Source organism: Bos taurus, chromosome 2 (assembly GCF_002263795.3).
Source record: "Bos taurus isolate L1 Dominette 01449 registration number 42190680 breed Hereford chromosome 2, ARS-UCD2.0, whole genome shotgun sequence".
Lineage (NCBI taxonomy): Eukaryota > Metazoa > Chordata > Mammalia > Artiodactyla > Bovidae > Bos > Bos taurus.
This window is the reverse complement of record NC_037329.1, coordinates 129,201,241-129,216,778: the sequence shown is the minus strand read 5'-3', so window position 1 is coordinate 129,216,778 and position 15,538 is coordinate 129,201,241. Positions and strand designations below refer to the sequence as shown.

At 47.3% G+C, this 15,538-nt stretch overlaps 1 protein-coding gene across 1 annotated transcript; it reads left to right on the top strand.

Moving 5' to 3' along the window:
- Window positions 1-12,054: 12,054 nt before the first annotated feature.
- Window positions 12,055-15,329, top strand: LOC132342875 (elongation factor 1-alpha, somatic form-like). Its single transcript, XM_059877607.1, has 3 exons — window positions 12,055-12,347; window positions 12,772-12,773; window positions 15,232-15,329. The coding sequence occupies exons 1-3, from the start codon at window positions 12,055-12,057 to the stop codon at window positions 15,327-15,329; spliced, it is 393 nt and encodes a 130-aa protein (XP_059733590.1).
- The last annotated feature ends 209 nt before the right edge of the window (window positions 15,330-15,538 follow it).

Below are 15,538 nucleotides of genomic sequence, written 5' to 3'. Positions count from 1 at the left end.
GTTTGCGGTATTGTCCCAGCACAATGAGTGTTTCTCACTCTCCTCTGATGCCACAGATAAGGGCACTGAGGCTCTCAAAGGTCCTGAGGGATTAAATTCAGTACCTGATTTGCACACTCACTCAAAGGCTCTGAAGCCCTTGCCCTCAACTGCTGGTAGCGGTGGGGTGTGGATTAGGAGGGGCTTCCCAGGTGGAAGAATCCACCTGCCAATGCAAGAGATACAAAAGACATGAGTTCGATTCCTAGGTTGGGAAGATCCCCTGGAGGAGGAAATGGCAACCCACACCAGTATTCTTGCCTGGAAAATTCCAAGGACAGAGGAGCCTAGCAGGCTACAGTTCCTAAGGTCACAAAGAGTCAGACATGACTGAGCGACAAAATACACACACGCCCACACGTGGATTAGGAGGGGTTGCTTGGCAGAGGTAAGCTGATGTCATCCAGCCGTCTCTGAAGAGAGGTCAGAGGGTGAACAGGTGTCCTGGGACTGCAGGGCCAGCTCCTGCCCTGCTCCCGTTCAGTGATCGTGGGGAGAAGAGGTGCCCTGTGAGAAAGAAGGGAGAGCCTGGAGGACCCCTCTGGAGGACACAGACAGACTTCCCAGATGGAGGACGGAAAGACAGGCTTCCCCCTAGCCAGGTAACCCTGCAGGAGAAAGGTCTCTACAGGAGAAAGCCCCCCACCCCCGCCCCCCGCCCAGGGATCACTGCCCGCCTCTCCCTGCTGCCCAGGAAAAGCAAGCCTGCAGAAAAGACCGGAAAGCTTGTGAACATTGGTAGGAGGTGAAATCTCCATCTTTCTCCCCAAACTCCTCCTCCTCCAGATTCCCCATCTTGGCCCGCGAACCCCACCCACATAGACAGGCTACCTCATTGGCAGGGCCTAATGCAAAATGAAAATGCAGAGCCTCTTGTTTAAAAAATTATTAATACCCTCAGGACTGTGGCATCAGGGCATTGAACCAGCCCTGGGCCCTTGTGAGTATGGACTGTGCCCGTCACAAGCCAGTGAAGTTGACCCTGCAGCCACTCATCACCCAGGCTGGAGACCAATCGTCCTTGGCCTCTCCCCTCCCAACCCCCACCCGATAGACTCAAGTTCACCAAAAGGCTGCCCCGTCTTATCCCAAATGCCATCCCTCTGATCCAAGCAGCACTTTTCACCTGTGGACAAGAGCGCCCATTCAAACAGCTTCAAGTCTCACCTGCTGTGGATCCACGCTCCCCGCTGTAGCCATTGACAGCTCCCTGAAGACCAGTCTGACCCTAACATCTCCCTGCCACACACCTTCAATCGTGTCTGCTGTGAACTGGGTTGGTGGCGTGGTGGTAAAGAATCTGCCTGCCAATGCGGGAGACACAAAAGACGTGGGTTTGATCCCTAGGTTGGGAAGATCCCCTGGAGGAGGAAATGGCAACCCACTCCAGTATTCTTGCCTGGGAAATCCCATGGACAGAGGAGCCTGGTGGGCTACAGTCCACCGGGTCACACAGAATCGGACACGACTGAGCACACATAGACACGTGTGAACTGAACTGTGAGCCCTCTCTGCCCCCCAATTTCATGTGTTAACTCTCTAACCCCCCAGTGTGACTGTATTTGAAAATAGGACCTTTAGGAGATAACACAGATTGAATGAGGTCATAAGAGTGAGTTCCCTAATCCAACAGAGACACAGGAGACATTGCCTCCGCCCCCTCCCCAGTGCAAGCACAGAGAAAAGGCCACGTGAAGACCAGGGAGATGCTGGCCGCCTCCAATCCAGGGAGAGAGCCTTGCATGAAACTGATCAGTGCCACCTTGATCTTGAAGTTGGGCCTCCAGAGCTGGAAGCAAACCAATTTCTATTGTTTAAGTTATTGAGTCTGGAGTGTCTTGTTATGGCATTCTGAGCTGACACAGCTCCCTCCCTCTGAGCTCTGGTCATGGTCTCTGTGGCCCTGTGTGCACAGGACCCACTTCTCCAGGTCATCTTCTTCTCCTTTTGAATATTTATTTTTATCTGTTTGGCCGCACCTGAGTCCTGGCTGCAGCACTCAGGATCTTGGATCTTCATTGTGGCATACGGGATCTCAAGTTTCGGAGTATGGGATCTAGTTCCCTGACCAGGGATCGAACCCTAGCCCCCTGCATGGGGAGCCGGGTGTCTTAGCCACTGGACAACCAGGGAAGTCTCCAGACCACCTTCCTTCCTGTCTCTGGGACTCCACAAACTCTCTCTCCTCTGGGTCTTCCAACAGGCTCCTCCTCTGCTGGAAACAGCCTTCTCCACCTCTGCGTCTGGCCAACCTGTGCTCTACTTTCAGTCCAGCTTAGAAGTGAATTATCTTTGACCTGCCCCACCTGTGGGCAGCAGAGGAGGAACCCTCCTTCCTGTCCCTACAGCCCCTTCCATGCTCCCCCTCTTGTCTGAAAGACTCACTCACATCACTCCATATTTTGGGCCTCTCCTGCCTGCCATCATAGTTGAGGACCTCCATGAGTACAGAACTTATTCTGCCTAGCCCTCTGTCTAAAGCGTCTGCTAGTCTCTTGTCCTTCACGGCTATGCAGGAGGTTTGAGGCCAAAAAAGAGGGCTTGGAGGAGCCGGGCTGAGGTTGTAAAGAGAGAATTTGGTTAACCTTTCACTCCCAGGGAGAATTTCAATTAGAGACGCTTGGAATTTACTTACTGACTTACTCATTCAGTCAACAAACATTCATTGCTCTCCCAGTTAGGGCTGGGCCCTGGGCCAGGAGCTAGGATGCTGCAGAAAGTCACCTGGGTCTCCACCAGGAGAACCACAGACCTGAGTCACTCTGTTGCACTGAAAGGGGGTCTTCCGGGTAAGGAGCAGGAGAGAGAGGACTCAGACAGCTGAGATATAAATGCAGGCTTTGTTCCTCATTGGCTGGGGAGGCTGGACAGCCCGCACATATCCCGCACCCCATTTTTTAGATCTTGAATGTGGTCCTGACACCCAATTGTGTGGATTAGTGATTCTCAGACTCTTTGGTCTTGGGAGCTTTGTCAAGGACCCCACAGACCTTTTGTTTATGTGGATTATTTCTTTTTAGTATCTGCTGTATTGAAAATGGGACTTCCCTGGTGGCTCAGTGGTAAAGAATCTGCCTGCCAAGCAGGATATTCAGTTGCAATCTCTGGGCTGGGAAAATCCCTTAGAGAAAGAAATGGCAACCCACCCTAGTATTCTTGCCTGGGAAATTCCAAGGACAGAGGAGCCTGGCGGGCAACAGTCTACGGGGTTGCAAAAGAGTCGGACATGACTTAGTGACTAAACAACAACAACAGTATTGAAAATGAAAACTGAGAAATGCTTAAAACCCAGGAATACCCAAACACGCATGCCGTTTCCCATCAGAGCAATGGCACAGTCAGGCCCCCAGATCTGGGCTCAAGTAGAAGAACGAGAACCAAACCCCTAGCTTCCAACTCCAATTTTATAAGAAGCAGACACAAACCTTTAAAATAAATAGTTTTTAAAACTGGCATTACAGATGGGCAATATGGCAGAACCAGTTGGCAAACTATGAAAATATTTTACCTCTGGTGGATCGATAACAGCTACCCCAAGCCCCGTGAATGCCCTGAGCACCCTGGCAGCCTCAGCCCACCCCAGAGACCCTCCCACTATTGTAAATAATTCTAGAAAGAATACCCCTGTGATTATATTTCCTTTCGATAAACACCTAGAATTGAATCACTGAGTCAAAAGGATGCACACCCTAGGGCTTTAGAGGCATATTCTCAAAATGCAGAATATTTTGTCAGTTGAAATTCCCACCAAGAAAGTACGGCAGTGCCCGTCTCCCCACATCTTTCTCCAGGGACAGTCTTTATTTTTTTCTAATGCTTGAAAACCCAGAAAGTAAAAATGGTATGTTGCTTTAGTTTGCATTTCTTTGATTCTTAGAAATGCTGACTATCCTTTCTTGGTTTCTTGGCCATTGACAGAGCCTGCTTTTTATTGATCTAAGAGAAGTCTTTGCATATAAAGGAGATGCAGGGAGTTCCTTCGTGGTCCAGTGGTTAGGACTCTTTCACTCGCAGGGCCCAGAGTCGATCCCTGGTCGTGGAAGTAAGATCCTGCATGCCTCACGTTGTGGGGGGAAAAAAAATGGTGCAGCTGCAGAGTAAATGCTTGATTCCAACCTGATTTGAGTATGGCCTGTTCCTCTCCTACTCGCTCTAACGTCCTCCATGGAGCTAGGGGAGGAATCGTTTTTGCCCAACCCAGGAAGGCTTTTTATAGGAGGAATCTTGAGAAAATGGAAAAGAAGAGCTACTGAGAGATGCCAAGTGCTTTTTATTTTGGAAGAATTTCCTCTCCAGTCTATCCCTCCCTGCTTCAAACTGGAAAGACTGCTATGTTCTCTTGTAGCCAGAATAACTGAGTCATGAAAGGGTGTGATCTTTCCGGCTTGCTACACCCCCTGGGCCAAATGGTTTCCCACCCAGGAGATCGCCTCACTCTTGAGTTCTGCTGACCCAGGTAAGACCCAGCTTCTTGTCATCTCAGCAAGCCCTGACTCACTGCGTCTCTGCTCCTCCCCAGCTGTGTGTCCTCACAGGAGTCCCTTGACCTCTCTGTGCCTCAATGTCCTCTGAAATGGGGAAAACATGGCCCACTTCTCAAGGGTAGTGGCGAAGATTAGAGGTAAAGTGTGTGTATAAGGCACTGGACACAATGCTTGGCAGAGTACAGCTGCTCAAAAGCATCTGCTAAGTTAATAACTCATGATTGCTTTCCTTTCAGTTTGTTCTTTTGGGGTGTGTGCATCCTTATTTGATTTTCTCTCTCTCTCTTTTTTTTTTTTGGCCACACCACACGGCATGTGGGATCTTAGTTCCCTAAGCAGGGGTGGATTGGGGGTTTCCTTGAGAGCTCAGTTGGTAAAGAATCTGCCTAGAATTCAGGAGACCCCGGTTCAATTCCCTGATTGGGAAGATCCCCCAGAGAAATCATAGGCTACCCACTCCAGTATTCTTGGGCTTTCCTGGTGCCTCAGACGGTAAAGAATCCACTGCAATGCGGGAGACCTGGATTCAACCCCTGGGTTGGGAAGATCCCCTGGAGGAGGGCATGGCAACCTTCTCCAATATTCTTGCCTGGAGAATCCCATGAACAGAGGAGTCTGGTGGGCCACAGTCCATGGGGTTGCAAAGAATCAGACACAACTGAGCGACTAAGCACAGCACAACCAGGGATTGAACTTGCGCCCCCTACAGTTCAAAGTGCGGAGTCGTAACCACTGGACCACCAGGGAAGTCCAAGCTTTCTGTTTTTATCTACTGAAAACATACTCAGCTTTTTTGAAAAATAATAAACCAAACCGCTGTGCTTCAACCTACAAGGATTAGAAAACGTTGGTGACAAGGAACAGAAATTAACTGGAGCTTAATAGAAAAGGAGAAAGGAGAATCCATTATAAAGACTCAGGGGTGTCTCACGGATCCCAAGAGCTTGAAATGGAGATTCTTTCCTCTGCTTCTCCCTGTGGGTCTGCTGTGTACCCTTCTCTGCCTCTCCCCCTCCTTCCCTTGAGATTGGCTTTCTCTGCCACTGTGGCCACCAACTGCTTCTCCCAGTTAGAGTCTCAACCGCGTGCAGATTCACTCACTGAGCCTAAATTCCAAAACCAGGTGCTGACTCAAATCTCAGATCCCAATCAGATGTTCTCCCTTGAGAAATACAGTGATTCACTGCTGGAGGGCAAATGAGTTCATCAAAGCTGCTTTGTACAGGCAGGGAAAGACTGGGCCAGCTGTGGAGCGTGAGTTCTCCAAGAGATTGGGCGGAGGTGAATAGAAATTGAAATCAGAGCGCGCAGAATTGACCCCAGAAGTTCAGTGCTTGAAAGAGATTCCTATATTATCTAGTCCAATCTCTAGCCACATTAAAAAACTTTTTTTTTTTATAAAGAAGGAAAGAGCTCCAGAGGTATGTGGTTTGTCGCCCCAGCCAGCCAATAACGGAAGTGGAATCAGAACTCAGGTCTCCTGACACCATGGATCAAGTTCAAGGTCAAGGTCAGGTTCTTAGTGAGGGAGGTTCCATCACAGTCCCCACTCTCTGTGGATGCAAGCTGAGGCGGAGTGGCATGCCCAAGTCCACCCACCAGCTGGATGGTGGCACATCTGAACTTAGGTCCAGTGCTTCCCATTGACCCCTGTGGAAGAGGGAAGGTGGGAGGGAACCAGAGAAGAAGATGGAAAAGGGGGAAGGGCAGGGAAAGGATGGGGGAGGGGAACTGAAAGAGGGGAGAGGAGAGTGCCTCACCCTGGACAGGATCACCTTGATGGAGCTTGTCCCCCAGGAGGGCTAGGCTCCTCCATGCTGCTTGTGGCTGTGAGTCTGTTACCAGTACTGCATCTTTCTCTCCATGACCTTGACCTTGACCTTTCTGTCTTCTTGGTGAGCCTGATGGATATCAACCCCAGTTCAGTTCAGTCACTCAGTTGTGTCCGATTCTTTGCCACCCCATGGACTGCAGCACGCCAGGCCTCCCTGTCCGTCAACAACTCCTGGAGCTTTCTCAGACTCATGTCCATCGAGTCGGTGATGCCATCCAACCATCTCATCCTCTGTCGTCTTCTCCTCCTACCTTCAATCTTTCCCAGCATCAGGGTCTTTTCCAATGAGTCAGTTCTTCACATCAGGTGGCCAAAGTATTGGAGCTCCAGCTTCAGCATCAGTCCTTCCAATGAATATTCAGGAGTGATTTCCTTTAGGATGGACTGGTTGGATCTCCTTACAGTCCAAGGGACTCTCATGAGTCTTCTCCACTCCCAGGCAAGGCCTTTCCTTCCTCTCCCGTCTCCTCCTTGCCATGTCCATCTCCCCCAGCTGGTTGAAGGCTCTGATGGGAAAAAAGAGGCCCAAAGTAGAAAACCCCAAACAGAGGTCAAAACTGGGACCCACAGGCCAAATTCAGTGCTCGTAAGGTCTGAGTTTGGCCCAAATAATGATTTTATGAAATTTGAAACACCTTGAAGAACCAGGTGTAATACCTAGAGGACACTGTACATAGTCTTGTAACATTTTATTCTCCTTTCATCCTGTTCTTGAAGTTGTCTTCACATTAGGAAGTATTTCTCTATGCTCCAAATTCCATCAAACATAAGAAAACAGAAGCCAATGAGGGATAGATGTTTCAAGGAAAAAATGGAAGTATCTTTGTGAATGAGAGCTCATTTCTATATATTTTATTTATTTGTTTGTTTATTTTTGGCTGTGTGGGGCTTTCTTTGCTGCACGTAGACTTTCTCTAGTTGCAAGGAGCAGGGCCTACTCTTCATTGCAGCAGATATGAAACTTAAACTGCAAATCCCTATGGCTTCCCTGATAGCTCAGTTGGTAAAGAATCCACCTGCAATGCAGGAAACCCTGGTTTGATTCCTGGGTCAGGAAGATCCCCTGGAGAAGGGATAGGCTACCCACTCCAGTATTCTTGGGCTTCCCTTGTGGCTCAGCTGGTAAAGAATCCGCCTGCAATGCAGGAGACCTGGGTTCGATCCCTGCGTTGGAAAGATCCCCTGGAGAAGGGAAAGGCTACCCACTCCAGCATTCTGGCCTAGAGAATTCCATGGACTGTGTAGTCTATGGGGTTGCAAAGTCTCAGGGGACATGACTGAGCAACTTTCACTTTTACTACAGATAAACTACTTTTCGTGCAGTTCTTCTAGATATTCACAGCGGCACTCAAACTAAACATACTATTCTAGAACCCTTTAAAAATGTCTTTGCAGGAACTTCCCTGGTGGTGCGGGGGATAAGAATCTGCCTGCCTATGCAGGGGACATGGGTTCGATCCCTGGTCCAGGAAGATTCCACGTGCCCCAGAGCAACTAAGCCTGCACACTGAAACCGCTGAGGCCCATGTGCCTAGAGCCTGTGGAACACAAACAACAGTAGCCACGAGAGAATAGCTCCCTGCTTGCTGCAAGTAGAGAAAGCCCCCGCAAAGCAACGAAGACCCAGTGCAACCAAAACTAACTACATACAATGTCCTTGCCATTTAAACATGTTTAAGAGCTAATGAGTGCTTTGTACTGAATCTGAAAGTGCAGTAGTTTGTTTGGGCATATCCAAATGGTAAAAAAATAAATAAATAAATAAAAAGAAATGAAAATGGTGGTGAATGATTGAAGAAATTACTATGTGATAGATACCAGACTAAGCTCTTTACACACACAGAACCCCATGAAGCAGGCACCTTACTCCCATGTGAAATAAGAAAACTAGAACACAGTTTAGAGTTGAGGATAGCCCAAGGTCACAATCTTCTAGGAATATGGCTTCTAATTTTATTAAAAATTGCTGTAAGCATTTTGGTAAATAAATTTTTGCTTGTGTCCTCGATAACTTGATTAGAATAAGTTCCTAATGAAACAGAGTGGGTAGGCCTTATTTTGGAGTCTTCTGACATATCCTGCCCAATGGTCCTTGAGAGAAAGGTTAGAACTGCCATTGGCGATGTGTTCCTTTAGATGGTATTTGAACTTTTGCACTCCAGGAACTGTCCTTGGTGCTGAGGGTACCACAGTAAAGGAAAAGAAGCTGTACTCGTGGCATTCGCAGTCTTGGGGACCTGTGTGTGTGTGTGCGTGTGTGTGGTGGAGGTAAGTGATAATATAGTGGATGATGACAAATGCTAGAAAAATCTAAAAGCTGAGGGGACAAGGCATGAGTGCAACAGTGGCCAAGAGAGACTAATCTGAAACGACCAATCTGAAGCCCTTGCTGCCTGATTCCCCACACATTTTGGCTAGTGAGCTAAGAGAGTTTCATGCTTATGTCCTGCTGAGGCACCTACCGTGTTCTAGATGCTAAAAGAACAAAGCACAAAGCATGCAGCCAGTGAGCCAGATAGAATCCACCTGCCAACGCAAGAGATGCAAGATGCTGTGGGTTCAATCCCTGGGGCAGCAAGATCCCCCAAAGTAGGAACTGAGAACCCACCCCAGTATTCTTGCTTGGAAAATTCCATGGACAGGGGAGCCTGGTGGGCTATAGTCCATGGGGGTGACAAAGAGCTGAACACAATTGAGCGACAACAATGAATGGACTAGATTAGTAGACTTGGAATTTAGACTCAGCTCTCAAGAAATATCTGTTACATTGGAGACCTTGGTTTCCCCCACTTTAAGATGGGGATGATGCCAATCTCATGGGCTTGTTGTGCAGGTCTGTGAGTTGGCACAGAGCCAAGTGAGTATGCCAAGTTCATCAGGTTAATTGAAGAGGTTGTCTTCATTGAGGAGACTGGTGTTTGACGAAGAGTTGACTTCATTATCCTGGTTTAGCCATCTGCCAGTTACTGGTCCTTTGGCAACATACTTCTACCCCTAGTTATCCCCTTTAGAAAGAGAGGAAATTTTTTAAAAAGTTTGAATTATTTATATAAAATTGCTTATTAAATTTTTTCAAAGCCTCTTACCTCTCCCCTCTCCTCACCCTCTTGTTCTTGTCCTTGTTCTTAGTCATGTCCAGCTCCTTGTGACCCCATGGTTAGTCACGTCCAGCCTCCAGGCTCCTCTGTCCATGGAATTCTCCAGGCAAGAATACTGGAGTAGGTTGCCATTCCCTTCTACAGCAGATCTTCCTAACCCAGGGATTGAACCCAGGTCTCCTGCACTGAAGGCAGATTCTTTACTCTCTGAGCCACCAGGGAAGCTCAACCCTCTGACTTATTAATAGAAATGGTAGCTCCTTTCCTCAGGTCAGTCATTTTTGAGTCCACGAGGCTAACGGTTCTTTGTGGCTTCTGTCCGGCCCAGCTCTGCTTCTCCTCCATGGAAGAAGGCTTCTGACTGGAACCTTTTCCTCCATCCACCAAAACCTTTCCTGATCCCCTTTCCCAACCCTTTCACCCACGGCAGTTGGCACCTTTCCCTCCTTCTGAGAGTCTCACCAAGCACTGAGAGTGACTGTTCGCAGAGCTTGCCATGTGTGACCTCAGGACCAGGGAACCTACCTCTCTATAGTGCTGCGGTGGGGGCTGGCGTTTAATTGATATGGACGGGATACTGAGGTTTGGAGGCCTAGAGGTTTGCTCAAGACCAATAGCTGAAAAGGAGGCCCTTTACCAGGATTCCAATTGTCTACCCAATCTATATGGCCCAAGTACTGGCCAGCTCGTGGTCAGCCCACCTGACCCTTAATATCAACCACCTTGATTCTTTCCGTGTGTCCTCTGTCCTGGATTTCCAGTTGACTGATACATCTTTGAGGGCAAAGGTGATGCCTCTGATGAGCTTTGAGTAGGGTTTTTAGAGGAGTAAATATAACGTCTGCTTAAAAGGCATGCATGCAATGTACTGTCATACTGAAAGTCATCTTCTGGAAAGGTCTTTCATCAGTAATGATCCCTTGCTTATAAGTCAGCTTCCTTGGTTTTCAGACACTGCACATTTCAGCACATTCTTTGGGGTACCTTGGTTGGAGAACATCTTAGTCTTTAGAAGGTATGAGTATTAGAGTACTTGACACTTGTCCTCCTTCTTATCCTGATTAACATTTTTTTAGAAGTTTTTTGACGAGGACCGCTTTTAAAGTCTTTATTGAATTTGTTACAATATTGCTTCTGTTGTTTATGTTTTGCTTTTTCGGCCACAAAACGTGGGATTTTAACTCCCGGACCAGGGATTGAACGCACAACCCCCATATTGGAAGGTGAAGTCTGAACCACTGGACCACCAGGGAAATCCCCAATGCTTACTTAACTTTGCTGAGTGTTAACAAGTCCTTTTTCTTCTTTGGACCTCAGTTTTCCCATCTATGTAATGAGCACATGGAATGAGATCAAGGGCTATTCAGATTCTAGGAATCTCTGCTTCCTAAAATGTATGGGCTCAACTCAGGGGCAATGCCTCTGAGATTTAGACTGCTGCTGCTGCTGCTGCTAAGTCACTTCAGTTGTGTCCGACTCTGTGCAACGCCATAGATGGCAGCCCACCAGGCTCCCCCGTCCCTGGGATTCTCCAGGCAAGAACACTGGAGTGGGTTGCCATTTCCTTCTCCAATGCATGACACTAAAAAGTGAAAGTGAAGTCGCTCAGTAGTGTCTGACTCTTAGTGACCCCATGGACTGCAGTGTACCAGGCTCCTCCATCCATGGGATTTTCCAGGCAAGAGTACTGGAGTGGGGTGCCATTGCCTTCTCCGGAGATTTATAGTAACTGCCACTATTTAGTGGGTGCGTAGTATGTGTCAAGTATTGCTCTTGGTGGACTGAATGTGATCTTTTGTGTCTTTATATTGGTCTGCAAATAGGCACGGATACTGCCATTTCATAGCTAAGGAAGCCCAGGCTCAGAATGTATAAACAAATTGCTTGAAGTTCCATGTTAAGTACAGGCTGGTACCTGGGATTTTCTCAGGGCTGCACCTTGGGTGGCTTATTCCAGATTGAGCCCTGGTTCAGAGACTGAAGATTACTAGGAAGCAAGGGAATGTGGTAAGCACAACGCTACTAGAAGCCCTAGACTCCATCAAGCCTCCTGCCTGCCCTACAGACAAGCCCCTGTGGCTGCCTCTGCCTCACAGCTTGTGAGATCTTCCCAGACCAGGGATTGAACCCATGTCCCCTGAATTGGCAGGCGGATTCTTAACCATTGGACCTCCAAGAAAGTCCCTGAAGCCTTTTCTTAACGCAATGTCTAGTACCTTCTTTCTTATGCATGGACTAGGACTAGGATTACCTTGCAGTGATCTTGGGATTACTAAATGAGGTGATGTATGAAGCAGCTGGCCTGGGGCCACCTAACAAGTTAGATAGCTGCTATTATTATAATTCATTGTTCTAAAAGGTGAGGAGAGGTAGTACATATAATACTGTCTATCACTAACAGATACCATTTAGCCTCAACTCTGCCACATCCTGGATAAGAAATCTGGGTTTTCTCAGACTCCCTCCTGTGAAAATTAAACTGGAATGGATGAGATTTGCTTTGCACAGAACTTGGTGCACCCCATAAACATTCACTATAATTTACCATGTGTGCAGGGCAGCAGACCCCTTAGCTGGTTAGAGCCACCTCCTTTGAAGGATGCTTGGCTACTGCCCTCCTCCTCCCCCAGTCCACCCACCTCCTTCTCCCTGCTTCCACTTGATCATCCTTAGCCACCCTAGCAGCACTGCAGCTGGCTACTCATCCGTTCTGGACCACCACGCCACCCACATCACCTGCAAGTTTGCAGAGCAGAGAGAGAAGCTCGACTGGCGCTCGGGCATGAAGCCAGAGGACAAGCCCAAAGCCCTGAAGTCTAGAGAGGCAGGCGTCATCCAGATGATTCTGAGAAAGCCCGTGTGTGTGGGAAGCTTCCTTGAGTGCCCACCCCTGTATAAGCTTCAGCAGCAACCGACTGCCTGGACTGTGCCCTCCTCCTCCCAGCTCCAGGGAGCTGGTTGGCCAACGTGTCACACCTGAGCCAGCAAGCAGACCCTGGTCAGAGGATCTGCATGCCAGGTTAGAAGGGCCCAGAAAGGGAAAGCAGCTTGCCTAGTGTCACACAGGGAGGCCACTTCAGAGCCTTACTAACTCCAAGCGAGGTCCATGCACCAGCAGTATGAGAATCCCCCGAGACTTGGTTAGACATGCAGGATCTCAGGCTCCAGCCATACTTGCTGAATTCAAATCTTTATTTTAACAAGATCCCCAGGCAACTGGGGTGCACATCAAAGTCTGAGAAGCACTGACCTGGAGGAGGTGGGCCATAAAGAGATTAGTAGGGACTTTTCTCCCTTCCCTGACTCTCTGATGCAGTGGTTTTCAAACCTAGTGTATCACCAGAACCACTGATGGAGCCTAAACCCAGAGGTTCAGGTTCTCCAATTGCTTAGATCCCCCAGGTATCTTATACATGGCTGGGCTTGAACCTCTAGAACTTTCTGGACTCAAACCATAGTGAGTAGGCAATTCCTACTCTGTGCTAGGCTCTGTGCTAACTGTTAGATATTTACAAATAAACAAGCCCCTGCCCTCAGAGTCTCCCAGTTATTGGAGAAGGGAGTGATCTTAAAATGGCTATATTTTTTTTCTTAAGGTTTTTCTTTTTAACTTTTTATTTTATATTGGAGTCTAGCTGATTAACAATGTGATAGTTTCTATTGTGATTATGTAATGATTACTCACTTAATATCATTGTATCATGATTGGTCAACAAAATAATAGAATTCTATATCACCCAAACTATGATTTAATAGAAAAACTCATAATCACTTTTTTATGTCAGTAAAAGCTTTTTATTTTATATCATAATCCAATTCTAATCTTTTCCATTGATCAAATCTGAAAAAATGTACATTTTAGCTGTATTAGATTTACAAAAGCATTCTTCCACATTTCATCAGAGCATTCCCCCTGCTTTTATTCCGTGCTCAGAAATTTAATGAACAGAATCATTTTGGTGGTTTAGTCACTAAGTTGTGCCTGACTCTTGTGACCCCATGGACTGTAGTCCGCCAAGCTCCTCTATCTATAGGATTTTCCAGGCAAGAATACTGGAGTGGGTTGCCATTTCCTTCTTGACTGTAATCACTTTTTAAAATCCAGATGCATATCAGAATTATCTTGAAATATTTTTGAAAAATACAAATGCTCCGGTATTGCTTTTTTTTTCCCTCCAGAGCTCCAGGTATGTTTCTAATGAGCAGTCATGTTTAAAAACAACTGGACTATAGGATGATCTTTTCCTCTTATCTAGTTTGCTTCCCTTTTTCTACTTCATATTCAGCACTCCCATTTCATTTAGTTTATGTTTTCCAATTTCTCCCTCTCTTCTTTTTTTTCATGTTCTTTCTCCAGCCTTTATCAAGCACAGTAGAAAAGCTTTTATATGTTGTTGTTTAATCTCTAAGTGGTATCTGACTCTTTTGTGACCCCATGGACAGTAACCCATCAGGCTCCTCTGTCCATGGTATTTCCCAGGCAAGAATACTGGAGTGGGTTGCTGTTTTCTTCTCTAGGGGATCTTCCTAATCCAGGAATCGATCTGGTGTCTCCTACCAGCCTCCTGCATTGCAGGTGGATTCTTTACCACTGAGCCACGGGAGAAGCTCCATGTATAAATAATATGTGTAATATATATATTTTAGCAAGCTTGTGAATTTTTGCCTAGCTAAAAATTTTATGACATTTTGTTTCCACTTGTTTGATTTGGTATGAATAGAATGCTAGATTTCTAATGAAAAAATAAATAAATATGCAACAAGCAACAAAGGTTCACTGTATAACTATAGTCTTGTAATAATCTAAAATGGAAAATAATTTCAAAAATAACGTATGTGTATAGGTATAACTGAATCACCTTGCTGTGCATCTGAAACACTGTAAGTCAACTGCACTCCAATAAAATAAATACATATTAAGAAAAAAATGTGACAGTTTCAGGGGGACAGTCCAATGGCTAATTTTAGAAGTGGGCCACCGAGGCTGCCACCTGAATCTTCAGCGCTGCATTAGTTTCTCCATCTGCCAAAAATTCTACGAGACTTGAGGCCAGCTGCGAAAGCCTTGCCCTCCACAACCTGAAGCTGGGGGAGAAATCAAGAGCCCCCAAGAGAAGCAACTGCCAGAGTCACCGCTGAATGTAAACGCAATCCATCCCGCGGGTTGTGATGTGCACAGAGAATGTGCTACTAGCCTGGAGGCCGGGGGCTTTCGAACGGTCGGGTGGCGGATGCCTCAGAGCAAACTTTCCCTGTGTCTTTCACTCATGGAAGCAGGAGACTTGAGAAACTAAGAATGTAAGTGCTGAGGCTTCTGGGTTTCCAACCATTACAGCCAAGTAAACTCCAACTTCTCTGCCTGTTTCCCCACCTGTGAAATGGAGACAATGAGATCTACTGTGAGTTGTTGGGAGAATTAAATGAGCTTGTATGTACAACTCTGCATGCGTACTAAGTTGCTTCAGTCGTGTCTGATTCTTTGTGACCCCATGGACTGCAGGCCTCCAGGCTCCTCTGTCCACGGGATTCTCCAGGGAAGATACGAGTGTGGGTTGCCATGCCCTCCTCCAGAGGATCTTCCCGACCCAGGGATCGAACCCATGTCTCTTCTGTCTCCTGCATGGGCAGGCGGGTTCTGTACCGCTAGTGGCACCTAGGAGGCCCCTGCACAGCTACAACCATCACTTATTTGGCTCACATGACCCCCTTGTGCCATCGTGCCATGACTTGTCTGCTGGCAGCGTTCCCCACCATTTCCCCACATCCTGTATCCTAGGTCGATTTGCCACACAGGACATGAGGCAGACTGTGGCCGTCACAGTCATCATAGCCATAAAGAAAAGGCAGCTCCTAGAGGCAGAGTCACCACAGTGACCATAAAAGCTGCAAAGAAGTGAGAGGTGATGGCTACCCAACCTCTCTAGGCCAGGGGCGGCCAGGCAGGGCTGCACCCGGGAAAGAGTGGCTCAAGAAGACTCGAACTTGCCTTTCTCATGCCTGAACTGTGCTAAACCTGCCCCTGCTAACTCGGTCTTGTTTTTATGGAAGAGTTTCAGGCACAGGAATAAAACACAACAAGTCTT